This window comes from Nanorana parkeri, unplaced genomic scaffold, assembly GCF_000935625.1.
Source record: "Nanorana parkeri isolate BGI_ZX_2015 unplaced genomic scaffold, ASM93562v1 scaffold34, whole genome shotgun sequence".
Taxonomy (NCBI): Eukaryota; Metazoa; Chordata; class Amphibia; order Anura; family Dicroglossidae; genus Nanorana; species Nanorana parkeri.
Window position 1 is genome coordinate 504,747 of NW_017306302.1, and position 14,684 is coordinate 519,430.

Here is a 14,684-nt window from a genome sequence, read left to right on the forward strand (position 1 = left end):
TTAAAGGGGGTGGGGGGGTATACAGGGTTTTGCTGTAAAAACGCACTCCTATCATAATGATGATATATATCTGCTGTACAAATACAATTTTGTCACATACAGAGACATAACCATTCATTTGGTTTGTGCTACATGTTTGATTTGAAATACAAAGTACATGTCAATAAAAAATAAACAAACATGTTAAATAAATTTAAAAAAATAAAAACCTTTAAAAAACAATGGATAAAATAAATAATACTAAAAACTGTGTAAATCCTTTCCTGCTTTGATTACAGCTTCAGTTAGTTTTGGATCTGCTGCCCAATTCACACGACTGCCATGAACGATCCTCTGGAGACGTTGGGGGGGGGGGAAAAAAACCAGACCAGAATGAATAAGATCATCAAATTCTTTGCTGTATAATTCAGGCAAACACCAAAACCAATCCACAAGTGACATGCATTTCCATGTGCGCCCCTGCACTGTGCTTGGGAGCGGTCACACCAGCTCTTCTGAGGCTGTGCTGGGAGCTGCAGGAGAAAACATATACGACAGCACAGGAGGGTGACGTTTAGGGAGCCTAACTCCCCACCCAACCACCACCCTACCTCTTTCCCTGTGAGCCCAGTGCTGGGGGTTGCACAATGTCTTGAGAACCTGAGCCCCCCCCCCAGCAACTTGCAATTGCACAGAATGAAGGATGGGCATAGTCAGTGGCAGCATAAGTGAATGGAATTGCACACACTTAACACTGTCAAGTAATCTGCAGCTGGACAGATGTGTCACCTGCCCGGTGCCTGCTATGTCTGCAGTACCTCATTGCCGATTTAAATGGCACCCCAATGCACTAAAGCAATGTACCGGAGTTTTAGCATGCCGCAGTGCAGTAGTACATTGTGTTAAGGGTCCTGTGTGATTTTAAGCATGTTATGGTGCACTGGCAGCTAATTTTGAATGGGCTGCCTTAATGCAAGGCACATTAATGTGCAACATAATGCACATGCATTACTTCACTGCAAAGAAGTAAATGAGCCCTTTTTGTTGGGGCATGGAAAGTTTTGGAAGAAAATGACAAGACTCCAGTGTTACTAAGATTAAGAACTACTGCACTAACCCATGGTTATCTTCATTGCGGGCACCCCAAACTATTACCTTTACAAATAATAGGCTAAACTGCACATTAATGCCAACACATTGATCCTTTCATTTCCACCCTGTTGTCCATTGGACCAGCCCTACACACAACCTTCTGGTGGACCTTCACCCCAATTCACATGGTAGGTATGGCACATTCCATATCTCCCTGTGGCCACCCACCTGCAAATACAAAAACATGCAGCTTTCATACCTGGAATATATTCTGCAACATGAAGGTGACATCTGTTTCCTTTTGTACATATTTGAATATTTTTTTAAACTTCTGATCTTTTGGCTCTTTCTGCAATCGTAGTTCATCGGCTATGGAGAGAACTTCTGTCATCAGCTCCGTGCTCTTTACTTTAAGGGCTGCCGAAATTAAGGGGAACAAAAAAAAAAAAAAAAAAAAAAAAGGTTAAAACAAGTTTATTGGATTTTTCCAAATACAGTTAAAAATGTGAACTAAAGGTTTTATTTTATTGAAAAATAAATACATTTTTACATTGTTTGCAGGAAGTCTGTCCCGAACTAAAGGAGAATGAAAGAAGACTGGACTCGGGCAATCTTAAAGAGTGAGTAACAAGTCAGTGCGCACTCTGCAGCTGCTATTTTGCCTCTTATTCAGCAGCCATTCTGCAGCGTCTGTGGAACATCTCTTCCTGCTCCTTAACTCTGCATCCTGACCACACCAATGTCATCTCTCACTGCAAGGAGAACACACTAAGAGTTGAGCAATTAGCGGTTACATGATCGCTCAGTTCTTGGTCTTACAGCCGGCGTGTGACTTCTGCAATGTCACACGCTGACTCCACGCTGCAAGGAAAATATGATTTACTCTCCCTGCACTTCTTTAATTGTTGTGTCTGCATAAGCTTTCTTTTTCCCCATTTATCTTCCCCTGGTGACCCTGCCAATAGACACTCACTCACCATTCTGACTCTATGGAGAAGCAGGCTGCACTTCTGATTTGGACTACAATCACCTTCCCATCTCCTCTTCTCCATTACAGAGGGGAGGGATTCTGAAGTCCAGGAATAAGGAGTATAGCACAGGCATAGAGTGCACTGAATCATGGTACTCTTCAGTTTTACCTATCGTTCCGGTGGCATTATTGTGATTGTTCGCTGTAAACCTGTTGCACATGACCTAACACCTGATGGGATCAGCTTTTACCTGTGATATTATTCAGGATTTAGATAGTGCCAACAGTTTGCACAACGCTTTACAAAATGGAGGGAGACAGTACAGTTACAATACAGGAGGGTCTTGCGCATAAGAGCTTACAATCTAGTAGCAGGGGAAAGTGATATGCTCTGACCAAATCATCACTTCGTATCTGCAATATTCTTGTTTGTTTCAATAAAAAGGTGATTTTCCGTGTTCTCCAGCCAGTGCACTCTGCTTGCTTTCTGCTGAAGAAAGGCATTTATATTTCTGTCTAATGTAGATTTAGCTTAATTTCCTCTCTGGTGAAAATGTTGTCACTAGGACAGTGAGGGTAATTCTCTCTAGCGGACCCTCAGATATTAAAAACCTGACCGAGGTTTAAACCTTCCCCACTCTATCCAAAGCTACACTTTAACATTCGGCTAGCTTACAGCGTGAGATAGCTGTGAGGTTTCTACAGAAAATGGAGCCACAGTGGAGGAGAGGAAAAAAAGCAGCTTGTAATGGTCGACCATTTCATGTGATTAAAAAAATAAAAAGAACAAAATCCTTGCACATCAATGGTATGCGATATCCCTTCATGGTAAAATTAACATTTGGATGAAAATATTATTTAGAAATAAAAGAAACACCGGTAAACTAACTCCTCCAGTAAACGGACCCAAATTTATCCCGGACAAGCAGCTTGTTTTTAGATCATCTTTGTTCATCCTACAAAAGACGTACGTAGACCACAGTTTGACAACCAAATAGGAGGGAATAACACCCCGGTTAGGGTTTTAACATCTTACATGTCAACCACAAAAATATGATAAGTGGGTAAACGGGCCACACATAACCATGAACAGCTTAGGGCTGCCTACAACTTACCCATTCTTTTCTCTCTCATTTCGATAAGTTGCTTCTCCAATGCCCGAGTTTCCTGTAAATAAATGCAGTTTATAATTATATCCAGTCTGTTCACATGTGCCCAAATCTACAGGGACGGGAACCTACTTAAGGTGCCCATACACCTTACGTCTAGGAATGCACTGATACCGATACTAGTATCAATATCGGTGCCGATTTCGAGTATTTGGGCAAGTACTCGTATTCGCCCAAATGCTCCAATGCCTAGCACGAGTACTTCCGGTATCAGGAAGCTGGGCAGCGCGTTATTAAGATTGGCCGGGAAGCTGGCTTCATGCTCCCTCGTCATCTCATGACGAGAGCATGGCGCCGGCCTCCCGGCCAATCAGAAAGCAGGGCGTTGCGCCATTACACGGCGCCAGGTTCCTGATTGGCCGGCCAGAAGGCTCCGGCTGGGTACCGGACGAAGGCCGCGTTCTCACTGGAGAGGCCCCTGGGGCGACAGGCTGCACATACTAAGGTAAGAGGGGACTTTCTTGTTAATCAGGAAGCCAGGTGGCGAGTCATTACACGCCACCTGGCTTCCTGAATGGGACTTCCGTTACTCGGCAATTGGTATCGGCGAGTACCGAAAAAAAATTATCGGTACTCGGTATCAAAATACCGGTATCGGTGCATCCCTACTTACGACCATCGCAAGACTTTTGTCTTGCAATGGTCGTAAGCTTATTAAAAGCTTGTACGATCTGCCCATCTTGGACAGGCAGATCGTACTTGCGATCATCGATAGCCCTCCCCGCTGAGGGGTGGGCTTCCGATGACCGCGCTGAGGGGTGGGCTTCCGATGACCGCGCTGAGGGGTGGGCTTCCGATGACCGCAATGAGGGACGGGCTTCCGATGACCGCAAACGGGCAGTGTGCGCGTGTGCACACCAGCCCGTTCGGCAGTTCAACAAGCAGGCCACTCAGCAGACACAATCTGAAGTAGTAGCTGTGCATAATAACCAATCTGCTTCTAGCTTTCATTTTCAAAGCATAAGTGAACAAGCAGACGATAGAAGCTGATTGGCTACTATGCACAGCTGCTCCAGGTGTAGTAAATTCCCCCAGTGTCTTAAATATTGCATATTATGATAGAACATCTGGAAATATGAAACAGCAAACGGAAAAAAATGAAGTGATTGCAAGTTTTAGTGCTTTGTATATACAGGTAGTCCCCGAGTTACATACATCCGACTCCTACTTACAAACGGAGGCTATTACTGTACAGTAGTGGTAGTTGTAATGCTAGTAGTACTGTATGTACATTACAGGAAGTTGGCTCTTGTTAGACATGCAGACGAGGGGTGCCCGCCTCTTCTTCCGGGTCACTGAGGTTTTTACTGCTGTCTGTATCCTCATTAGAAAGATTTAATCTCACTTCCTGTCCTTGAGACAACAGTAAGTGAGAAGAAATCTACCACTAGGAAGGGAAATTCACTCCTGTAAGAGTGATCATGGGAAAAAGGTGTCTCCATTGAAGCTTTATCAAAAATGTTCAAAATCCAAATTGTCACAGGGACAAAGTGAGGTGAAATCTTCTGAACAGGGGTACACACAGAAAAACAAACGTTACAGGGGTTAACCCTTCTCTATGCTATCCAAAACAAACAAAAAAAACATTTTGGCTGGAGTTATACTTAAAAAAAATGTATCTGTTCCAACCTGCAAACAAATTCAACTTAAGAACAAACCTACAGAACCGATCTTGTTCGTAACCCGGGGACTGCCTGTATATTAAACAAACATGTATTATACTTCCCACCGCACAAGACAATGGTCTGGATTCTTCTACAACAGGAAGATTTGGGGAGTATTGGGGAAGGTGGAAATGTTGTGGACACTATAAGTAACTGCACATATCACAGGGCCTTTATGTGTTAGGACACAAACTAAAATAAACAGAACCAACAACTGATGTTCTGTTCCAGTTGTTACCCACTTGTAATGCTGAGGATACAGTGGTTCTAAATAGGTTTGTATAGTCAATAACATTCGTTAGCCCTTGATGTCAGGAGTGATCATCAATAGTCTTCACATGCACAGGACCAGCATGTTCATGATTATGCCATTCATGTACAGGACTAGTGATGACTTGATTAAGGAAATAAGAGAACCCTAAACTATCACATCGGCAGTATTAGGCAATTCATGAATCACTGGTGAGATTTTTCACAGGTCAGACAGATCTGCAGTCTATGATTAGTATGCTAAATAGCCTTCTATTCACCTCAACAAAAATAGAAAATGGTAATATTCCTGATATGATTATCACTCCGGAGCCTCATGTAGCCCAGAGTAGAATAACTTACCATCTGTTCTTTAAGTATTACAGAAGCAACTTCAAAACTGTGATTTGTGATTTTTCTTAAAAACCTGAAATAAAAATCAAAAATTTACTTACTGACATTAAGATTTTTTTTCTTTTTAATACAGAAAATGTGACTGTTTGCCCATAATATTAGCCCTGGCCTACCCTCATTCTCATTTCTAGCCCGATTCTAGCACCTTAAGATTAAGCTGGCCATACACTATTCTATTTTTTCATTCAACCCACAGGTTGAAAAAAAAAAAAAAAAAAAAACTTTGTACTCTGAAAGCAGCGGCTGCTGTCAGACTACCTGAACAGACCAGGCAGCTGCTTGGCTGCCTGCTCTGTCCCTTCGCAAATTTTCAAACTGGCTTTTTTGATTGGCTGGCCTAAAGGGTACCAATAGCAGCACCCACTGTGTGAACTTCAACCAGTTCCTGAAGAGCCAGCTAACATTCGCTTAAAGAACTCCAGGTAAAAATTGTATTAACACTTGCAGTGGGGCTACCACTGCACTGCAAGGAATCACTGCTTATTTGTTTCTAGGTGCTAAAAAAAAAAAAAGTTATACTCAGCCAATCATTCCAGCCAGCTTGTTCTTAGACTGATCCCTGGAGCCTCTCTCCCCCTCCTCTGCAGTGGTGTATAGACGTGAGGGACATTCCATCTGAGCAGTAGAGGAGACAGGCTTCAGTGACCAGAGAAGCAGGGAGTCGACAAACAAGCAGTTATCCCTTTCAGTGCAGGGGTAGACCCACTGCAAAGGTTAATACATTTTCCCCCCTAGTGTTCTTTAATGTATGGCTAGCTTTAGACTTCTGCCCAAGTCAGGAATGTTCCCCTCCATTCCTAGCACTAGACCTCACCCCCATCATTCAGCTACCAAAATGCTAAAGTCTCTGCTACTGACCGAATTTCTGGCATTTAACAACTGAATGGCAGAAGTTATTGCTCGATATCCACTTGGAGCGATAAAAATATACAAGCCACAGGAGCCTCCCACTCTGCCATTGTGGCTAAATGCCAGAGAAAAGCTTGGTCACTTCCTGATCGTATTAAAGCTTGCCTGCTCCCTTTCACATGCGTTCCTCCTGGACCAATCACTTTGAAGGGCTCCCTCACTGGCCATTAGGAATAAGTAAAAGGCAGAAGGGGAGGGAACAAGGTTTGACAATTGGAATGGCAGTGCTTGAAGCCTGCTACAAGTATGTGTGTGGGCACCCTTAGGTACCTGCACTTCATGCCTGACAGCAGTCTGTTTACCTGTGTCAAGATTCAAGTGCTTTCAAACAAGCTGCAGATATTAGAGAGCCGCACTGAACAGATCATTGATTTAAACTCATGAAACCACAATTAATAAAATGTGTGGATTATTTAATTTCTTAGCAACTGCAATCTGTGCATAAATGAAAAACCAAAATGCCATAATAAAAATAAAAAAATAAAAACTTACTCTGAATCAGTGTTTTTCTCCTGTATCTTGTTCTGAACTTTGTAGAATAGCTGCATTCTTGTATATAAACAAAACAAGGAAAAATCGTCAATGCAATGCTTCCTGAAACCATTTAAAATCCCCCATGAATAGAGAGCATTATAAAGTATCACTAAACGTCCAATGTATTCATGCGGATTATCCTGCCACCTAATATTTGATAAATCACATATACACACACAGGGGAGAAAGAGAAACATCAAGTGTGGCACAGAGAAGACAAAAGAAATTGGCTGGAATGGGTGGCCCCGCTGGCTCAAAAAAAGGTGATTACCGTATATACTCGAGTATAAGCCGTCCCGAATATAAGCCGAGGTACCTAATTAAGATTTTTGTCAAAAGGAGCCAGGCTGAAAATGCGAGGCTGAACAACGGCTGCAGGGACTGCTCATGTATTCTGACAGCAGATAGCGTTGATGGAAAAAAATCTGACATTTCTTTTGTTCAGCCCTCAGGCTGAATGAAAAAAACATCTGTTAGTGTATGGGCAGCATAGGGCTTCATCTACACCAGTACAGGTCACAGTGGTAACTGCCACTATGTACAGAACCATACAGCTGCGTCACATATTTTCCCCCCTAAGCTCGTGAAATTCAATGACCTTTGATCTACCTTGATTTCCAAAGCAGCCCAGCAAAATTATTACAATAGAAGTAAATGTGAGGGAACCAAGCTTTGTTGAATTGGAAAAGGTTGATTGAAGAGGACTTGCAATAAGTTAATTGCGTCCTCAATGTGAAGCAACATTGAGAGCTGCACAATTTCTACATCTCCTAGCAAAGGGTATCAACTGTTAGAAATAGAGCTTAAATAAACCGCTTAAAGGAGAACTATGGGGTCAGTGTTTTTCCCCATAGTTCTCCTTAGGGTAACAAGGTGAGTGGAAATCACTCATCTCATAGTTCTCCTTTAACCTTCAAGTTGCTTAAAGAAGAGCGGTCAACATAAAGAGAGGAGCCAGCCTTACCTTTGCACCAAAACTGACTTATTGCAATATGTAACTTTGGCATTTTCAATTTCCAAAACCAGTTGTCTAATCCTGTAAAAGAAACATTGATATTAGAATCTCTGGGATAACCTTCCTCACCATCAACACACAGGTCTTTATTTATGTACCATTTTAGATGTATAGAGAATGTGTAGTGCCTTAAGCAAAAAAGACAAATACCTGACATGAGAAAAATGCATGCGTACAATCAGCTCTGAACATGCTTCTTACCTGGCTGTGCTGTCAAATGTTTGTGATTTGAGTGTTTCACAAGCAATAATGTAGACTAACAAAAGGCTGCCCATTTGGGCAGTATGTAGAAGAGTTGTGTGAAGGGGTATGCTGGCATGCAGGGGTATGACAGTGGATGGTATGTACAGGGTGAGGGCAGAGGTTATGGCGGCAGGCAGTATGTGCAGGAAAGGAATGTCAAATGTGTTACAGCAGGCAGGATGTACAGCACAGGAGTGCAGAGGGTGTAGCAGTAAATACAGGAGGGGAGCGCGCAGGGTATGACAGCGGGCATATTATACAGGAGAGGAGTGCGGAGGGTATGGTGGCACCCAGTATATACAGGTGGGAAGTGCAGAGACTATGACGGCAGGCAATATGAGCAGTAGAAGAGTGCGGAGGGTATGGCAGCGGGCAGTATGTGCATGAATAACGTTCGGTGGGTATGAAGATTGACAGTATGGGCAAGAGGGGGAGGGAGGGTTTTTTTTGGCTGCCCCAGGAGCAGGGACTCACAACAGCCATTGGGCAGACCTGGTTGCACATCATTGGGGGCCAACTGCAGAACGTGGAAGAGACAGCCAGCTCCAGGCACCTGAGCTGTGGCAGCGGATCACAGCAGAATAACGCTGGATATGCTGGACAGGTTTGTATGTTTTCTGGCGAGAACCCATCATAACTAGTAGAAGAGAAAAAAATGGGCAAGCCTAAGGGTTTGAGCGACTTTGACAAGGACTAAATTTTGATTGCTGGACGAATGGGCCAGAGCAACCCCAAAACTGCAGCTCTGGTGGGATGTTCCTACAGTGGTCAGGACCAACCAAAACTGGTCCAAGAAAAGAAAACTGGTGAAGAGGCAACAGGGTCAAGGGTGGCCAAGGCTCTTTGATGGAGAGCAAAAGGAGACCCCACCTCACAACTTATAGGACTTAAAGTATTTGCTACGGATGGCTTTGTGCCAGATATCACAGCACAGCTTCAGAGGTCTAGTGGAGTCCATTCCTCGATGGGTCAGGGCTGTTTTGGCTTCAAAAGCAGGACCTATCCAATATTAGGTAGGTGGTCATAATGTTATGGCTGATCTGTGTGTGTGTATGAGGTTTTCCTATATCAGATATTACAATGAAGGCAGGTTGCCTCTACATAAAAACAAACAAGTATGTAAGATGCAGAGACTTGGATGGGGAAAAAACACTTACGCCTCCTTTAGATTCTCTACCGTAATATACTCAAGAGACAGTTCATCGACAGATATTTCACCTGCAGTGAATGTTAAGAATAAGTAATCAGGAAATTCAGAGGTAACACTTGTTTTATTAAAGTCTTTGTCATTACAAGGTCAAAACAGCAAATGGCAATATCTGGGGAAGAGAGTCTCTATACTTACTTTCGGTCAGTCTGTATCTTGAAACGCATCCACAATGCTGCTCCCCAGTCCCAAGTATTCCCCTAGCAAGAGGAGTTGAATACCTGTTTCCCCTACTAGCAAGGTGATCCCTCCTGCTGGGTCGTAAGTCATGTAGGATGTACAAGCTGGAGAGAGGAACCACTGTGTACAACCTGGGTAAGCGGAATTCACACAGAAATGCTGAATATTTGCGGCAGCTAGGGACCTACATCAGCGCTGCATTTCAAGGCATGCACCACTGGAAGGAATTTATAGATCCGCAGGTATTGCCATTTGCTTTGTTTACCCTGTAGGTCACTAAGATTAGCACAACAAAATACAGAGGTTGTTCCTGCAGCTCAAAAAATTACAACTTTCAGATACTGTTCACACCATATGCAGTGCGTTCTGGCCACAACGCACTGCATTGCGGCCGGCTCAGTATTCCGTGGGGCCGGAGGGGGCGTGGCTGGCCATTGAGGTGAATGGCACCATAGCCACGCCCTCCCGCCGCAATGCGATCGCCTGCACGGGATCGCAAGGCACAGTGTGCGGTCAAAATGCTGCAAGCACTATTTTGACCGCACTGGAGGCACAATGTGCCTTACGATCCTGTGCGGGTAATCGCATTGCGGCCGGAGGGCTTGGCTACGGTGCCATTCACTTAAATCTGATTGGATGCAGGCATTGTTCAGGTGTTTTGAGAGCCAGCGGGGCCGACTAGCAAGATACTGAAGCTCGGCTCAGTGGGAGAATACTCCATCCACACAGTTTAGCGTAGATGGAGGAATCTGTTGCACTTTTTCCATCTGACCATAGAAAGTCTACAGATACTCTATAGATGTATGACCAGTTTTAGAATGGTTCCCTGGAGTCTCGCTCCCCCTCCACTGTAGCGGTCTACGGATCCTCGAGTCATCATGTTCTATACACAGTGTATAGGACATGATGATGAAGGGGAGATACCATCGCTGCAGCGGAGGAAGAGACAGGCTGGAGGGAGTACTGTCACAGCCGTCCTGATCCAAGATTCAGGTGAGCATAACTTTTTTTTTTTAAGCTAGATAAAAACGAGCACTTAACCCTTATAGCCCCACTGCAAGGGTTAAGAATTGCTTATCCCCTGGAGCTTTGCTTTGTTTTTTTAAAAGTAAACCTAAACATATCTGGGCAATTCAACTGCAGCACACAATGAAAATAACTGTAAAGTATAGTCCACCTTTTGGGGAAAGAAAAAAAATAAAAATAAAAATCACACACATTGGTAAAAGAAAACAAAAAACGTGCATTTGGTATTTTTTTCCCTTGATACCCCCATCCATACTAAACAGTGTGGATGAAGGAACTGACCCTTCCCCGCCCCCTGCAGGCAATCCTATTCTGACAGTACACCAAATTGGCTGCAGTCACTGTTCAGGAGAGAATTTGCAGACCAGCTCCAACAAAAGTCGATTGACAAAAAAAAAATGTGTTGAATGGAGTGGTGTCAATTCTTCTGACTGCTGAAAACTGAGCTGTGTATTGCCACCATAAAGTGACACTGAACTCCGGAGTTAAATCTTACAAATGTATTCAAGCACCTTAACTATTAACAGGAATGTATCCTAGTTGTGTATCACTCAGCTGTAGACCCTCAAATCATCTCTGAATTGGTGCTGACACTGTCCTTCCTTCTGGAGGGGGGCGACTTTTGTTCCCCATGGTCCCCGTGTTTGTTGTAAAGTAGTCACCACTCCAAGCTCACTCCCGTGATGGACTACAATCTCAATACAAATGATTAAACTAAACGTGAGATTGTAGTCCATCACGGGAGGGAGTTTGAAGTAGTTACAGAAATATAGTAATGGGGAATAAAACAAAAATGAAGATCTACCTGCACCAATTCTGTTCCGGAGATCAAACCTCTGCTGCTTCAATTGTTCCCGCAGCCTGTGAAATCACAAAATAAGTGATCATGGATAAACCAGAAAAGGGTTAAATATCCTACAAATTGTGAGACAGAAATTTGCATTGAAAGAAATGTTCAGGAAAACGGATAATGTGCATGTTGAGAACACCCAATGCACCCCTCTAAGTGTTTTTGTTTTTTTACATAGACTTCAACTTGATCTCCATTCCTTCTGTGATCTGTGGGTTCATGTTCCATAATGAGAGAGTGTTACACAAGAACTCCTGGTAAAGAAAATTATTTACCCTGCACTGGGGCTACCCCCAAACTGCAAGGGTTAAGTGCTCATTTCGTCTAGAGGGCTCAAATAAAGCTGACCTCACCTGACCCTCAGTCCTGCGGTGCTTAATGCTCACCACTCTCCCCCCTTTGCTTTAGCTGTGGAATGTCCCTCGGGATCCTCAAGTCGTATGCAGGTCAATGGACCTACCTAAGATGTAATGCTGTTAGCGGTCCTTAGACTTCCAGAGCCCAGGAGAGAAGAGGCTGTGGGGACTCGTCTAACAGCCAGTGGAACAGAAGATCAGCTGAGTATATCTGTTTTATTTGCATCCCCTAGACAAAAAGAGCACTTAATCCTTTGCAGTGTGGGGGAGGCCCCAGTATAAGAGTTCGTTTTTATTGTTTTCCCAGAGTTCTTCTTTAATCCTTTTGCCAATTAGCAGCTGACACTGACCAACTGCTAGCTGTCAGAGGGCTCACATACACAGATGCCCATAGATGTCAATGGCTGTATGCAGGTATGCGCCGGACTTGGGAAAACGTGTGCATGCGTACGGGTGTAAAACCCAGGACACAGACAGTCTGCATTGTCACTGATGTGTCCTGACCAGAAGCTGCACCTGGTGCACGGAGCAGGGAACAATTTCAAAAAGGTATCAGTAAAAGTAATTAATTTTTCCCTTTCAAAGCAGGAAGTGAATGTTCTGCAAGTGTAGAATGATATTTTGGAGTGTAAAGGTCCGCCGCTTTCAGGCTCCATTCACACGGGGAGTTCTGGCATTACTGTGGCAAGAAATTATTGCTTCCTGCAACAGAAATGATGCCAAATGCCCCAGTTCAGAAGCAGCCGCTGTACCCATTGAAGTAAGCGACTGGGTAATGGTGGCCGCATCGGTCAGCGGCAGTCCTCATGAAATCATACATGCGGTTTGGGATAGAGGATTGTCCTGGACACAGGATAGATGCACCCAGAGACATTCACTCCAAACCTTGTCATTTACTTCAATGGGCACAGCAGACCCATCTGAATGGGGACACCTCTGCAGCAGGGATGTGTAGGTTCTTTCTGCAGGAATCCCAGAGCACCTCATGTGAATGTGGCCTTACAAGCAGCTTATATAAGAATAAAGCACATCCTCCACCTTTCAGACCAGGTCACATCTGTAATTAGTGTAAAACTGGCCGCCCTCCGCCATAACACCGAATTACCAGTTGAACTTCATTCACACATATGTGTTTTTGGAACATTTGTTAAATTTTCTAATAGATAATGGGCTCAAATCAATTTTAACCTTAAAAAGGAGAATTATGAGGTGAGTGATTTTCACTCAGCCTCATAATCTGAGCCGACCTGTGACAATGAGACTGTCACAGGTCGGCTCAGTAGATCGGGAAGTGAGCGAACACATACCGTCGCTCGCTCACTTCTCGATCTATCCCTGCAGAGAGCAGGGACTGTCACAGCTCCCTGCAGGGACCCCCCCTCCCCTGTCCGATCCCCCAGCGCTGACTGGCAAAACGGACGGGGGAGGGCACAGCTGGCTCTGCCTCTGGATAGGCTGTCAATCCCGCAGCTGGGTGGATCCAGACAGTATTGTCAGGATGCGTCCTGGCTGAGGCATCTCAGTATACCGCGAGCTGTAGCTCGCGGTATACTGAGCTTTGGGTCACGGGACAACGCTAGTTTGTGTTCTCCAGTAAACCTTAGGAGAACTATGGGGAAAAGCCCTAACCCCATAGTTCCCCTTCTGGACAAAAAAAAAATCTTCTGAAAAGAGTAAAATTCTAACAGTGAATATGGTTTCCGTTCGGGACATTCCATAATCAACAGTTTTTAAAAAAAAAAAAAAAAGAACAAAAAATCATGCAAATTTCTAATGACATTCGTCAAGTCTCTGACGGCATTATGGAATGTTTTCACCAGATTTTTCATACGAAGGTTAGTATAAAAGTCATCCAGTGCATGGCCAGTTTGACATGAAACTAGGTCACATTCCCCAGCCCCCCACCTTACCTGAATCACAGCATTCTTCTCCATGAAGACTTCTGTATATATTTTTTTTTAATTCAGTACCAATGTGTGTGGCTCTGTCTGGACAGCCAAATCATCAGTTCACAGGGATCTGTGAACGGAAGGCTACAAGTCCCATCTGCCACCACGGGACAGGCACTGCATTGGAGTATGGCGCGGTCATGTGACCTCCTTGTTCATTTATAATATCCTCCACGCCCATAACTGTACATGCTCTATACTGTCATACAGACCTGGGGAGGAATAGTCTGCAGGAGCCAGAGCATTGCTCCCACCCTGAGCATGTTGTAATGCTCTGCAGGCTCTAATGCAAAACCTGGACTATGTCTTTAATGACACTGATGAGCACGGCAAATGGAAACACAATTTTATACTGGAGGGGTTCATACAGCCTGAATGGACGTCAATGATGTCTGGATAGTAATGGGTTAATATGGGCAGTGCGAGCATTTACAGGGGTGACATGAAATGTACACATGATCCTCCATACAGGTGTCTGCACAGCGCCTTTGGATGGGTCACACTCATTGGGGGGGGGAGGTGCTGTGAAGACACTGCGGGTGTCCTGGTTATCCGTGCTGCTCTGTACTCACCTCAGGATGATGTCCCCTTTCACTCTGGAGGAGGCCGTGTAATCACCGGTACCGGTCACCGTCACCCTGCACAGACCGGCGCTCTGCTGCCGTAGCCTAGACAGGACATTACTATCCCCGCGGCCCTCCGCCATCACATCCGAATCACCCGCTCGCCGACCGACCAATCCAAACCTTCCCCGCCCCTCATGGGGTGTGGCCCAAAGTCTTCCTTTCGCCATAAACCGTTACGGTCATGTGAACAATATAGAATCATGTGATCGTCTTTTTTTTTTAACATAAAACTTTATTTGTGTTGACGGACGT

General features: G+C 44.3%; 1 protein-coding gene across 1 annotated transcript; it reads right to left on the minus strand.

The window, feature by feature from the left end:
- Positions 1 to 240: 240 nt before the first annotated feature.
- Positions 241 to 14,512, minus strand: LOC108797427. The gene is made up of 9 exons (XM_018569019.1): positions 14,379 to 14,512; positions 11,457 to 11,512; positions 9,396 to 9,456; positions 7,945 to 8,016; positions 6,939 to 7,040; positions 5,487 to 5,550; positions 3,157 to 3,208; positions 1,331 to 1,488; positions 241 to 333 (listed from the first exon to the last, which is right to left on the minus strand). The coding sequence occupies exons 1-9, from the start codon at positions 14,510 to 14,512 to the stop codon at positions 241 to 243; spliced, it is 792 nt and encodes a 263-aa protein (XP_018424521.1).
- Between the last annotated feature and the right edge of the window lie 172 nt (positions 14,513 to 14,684).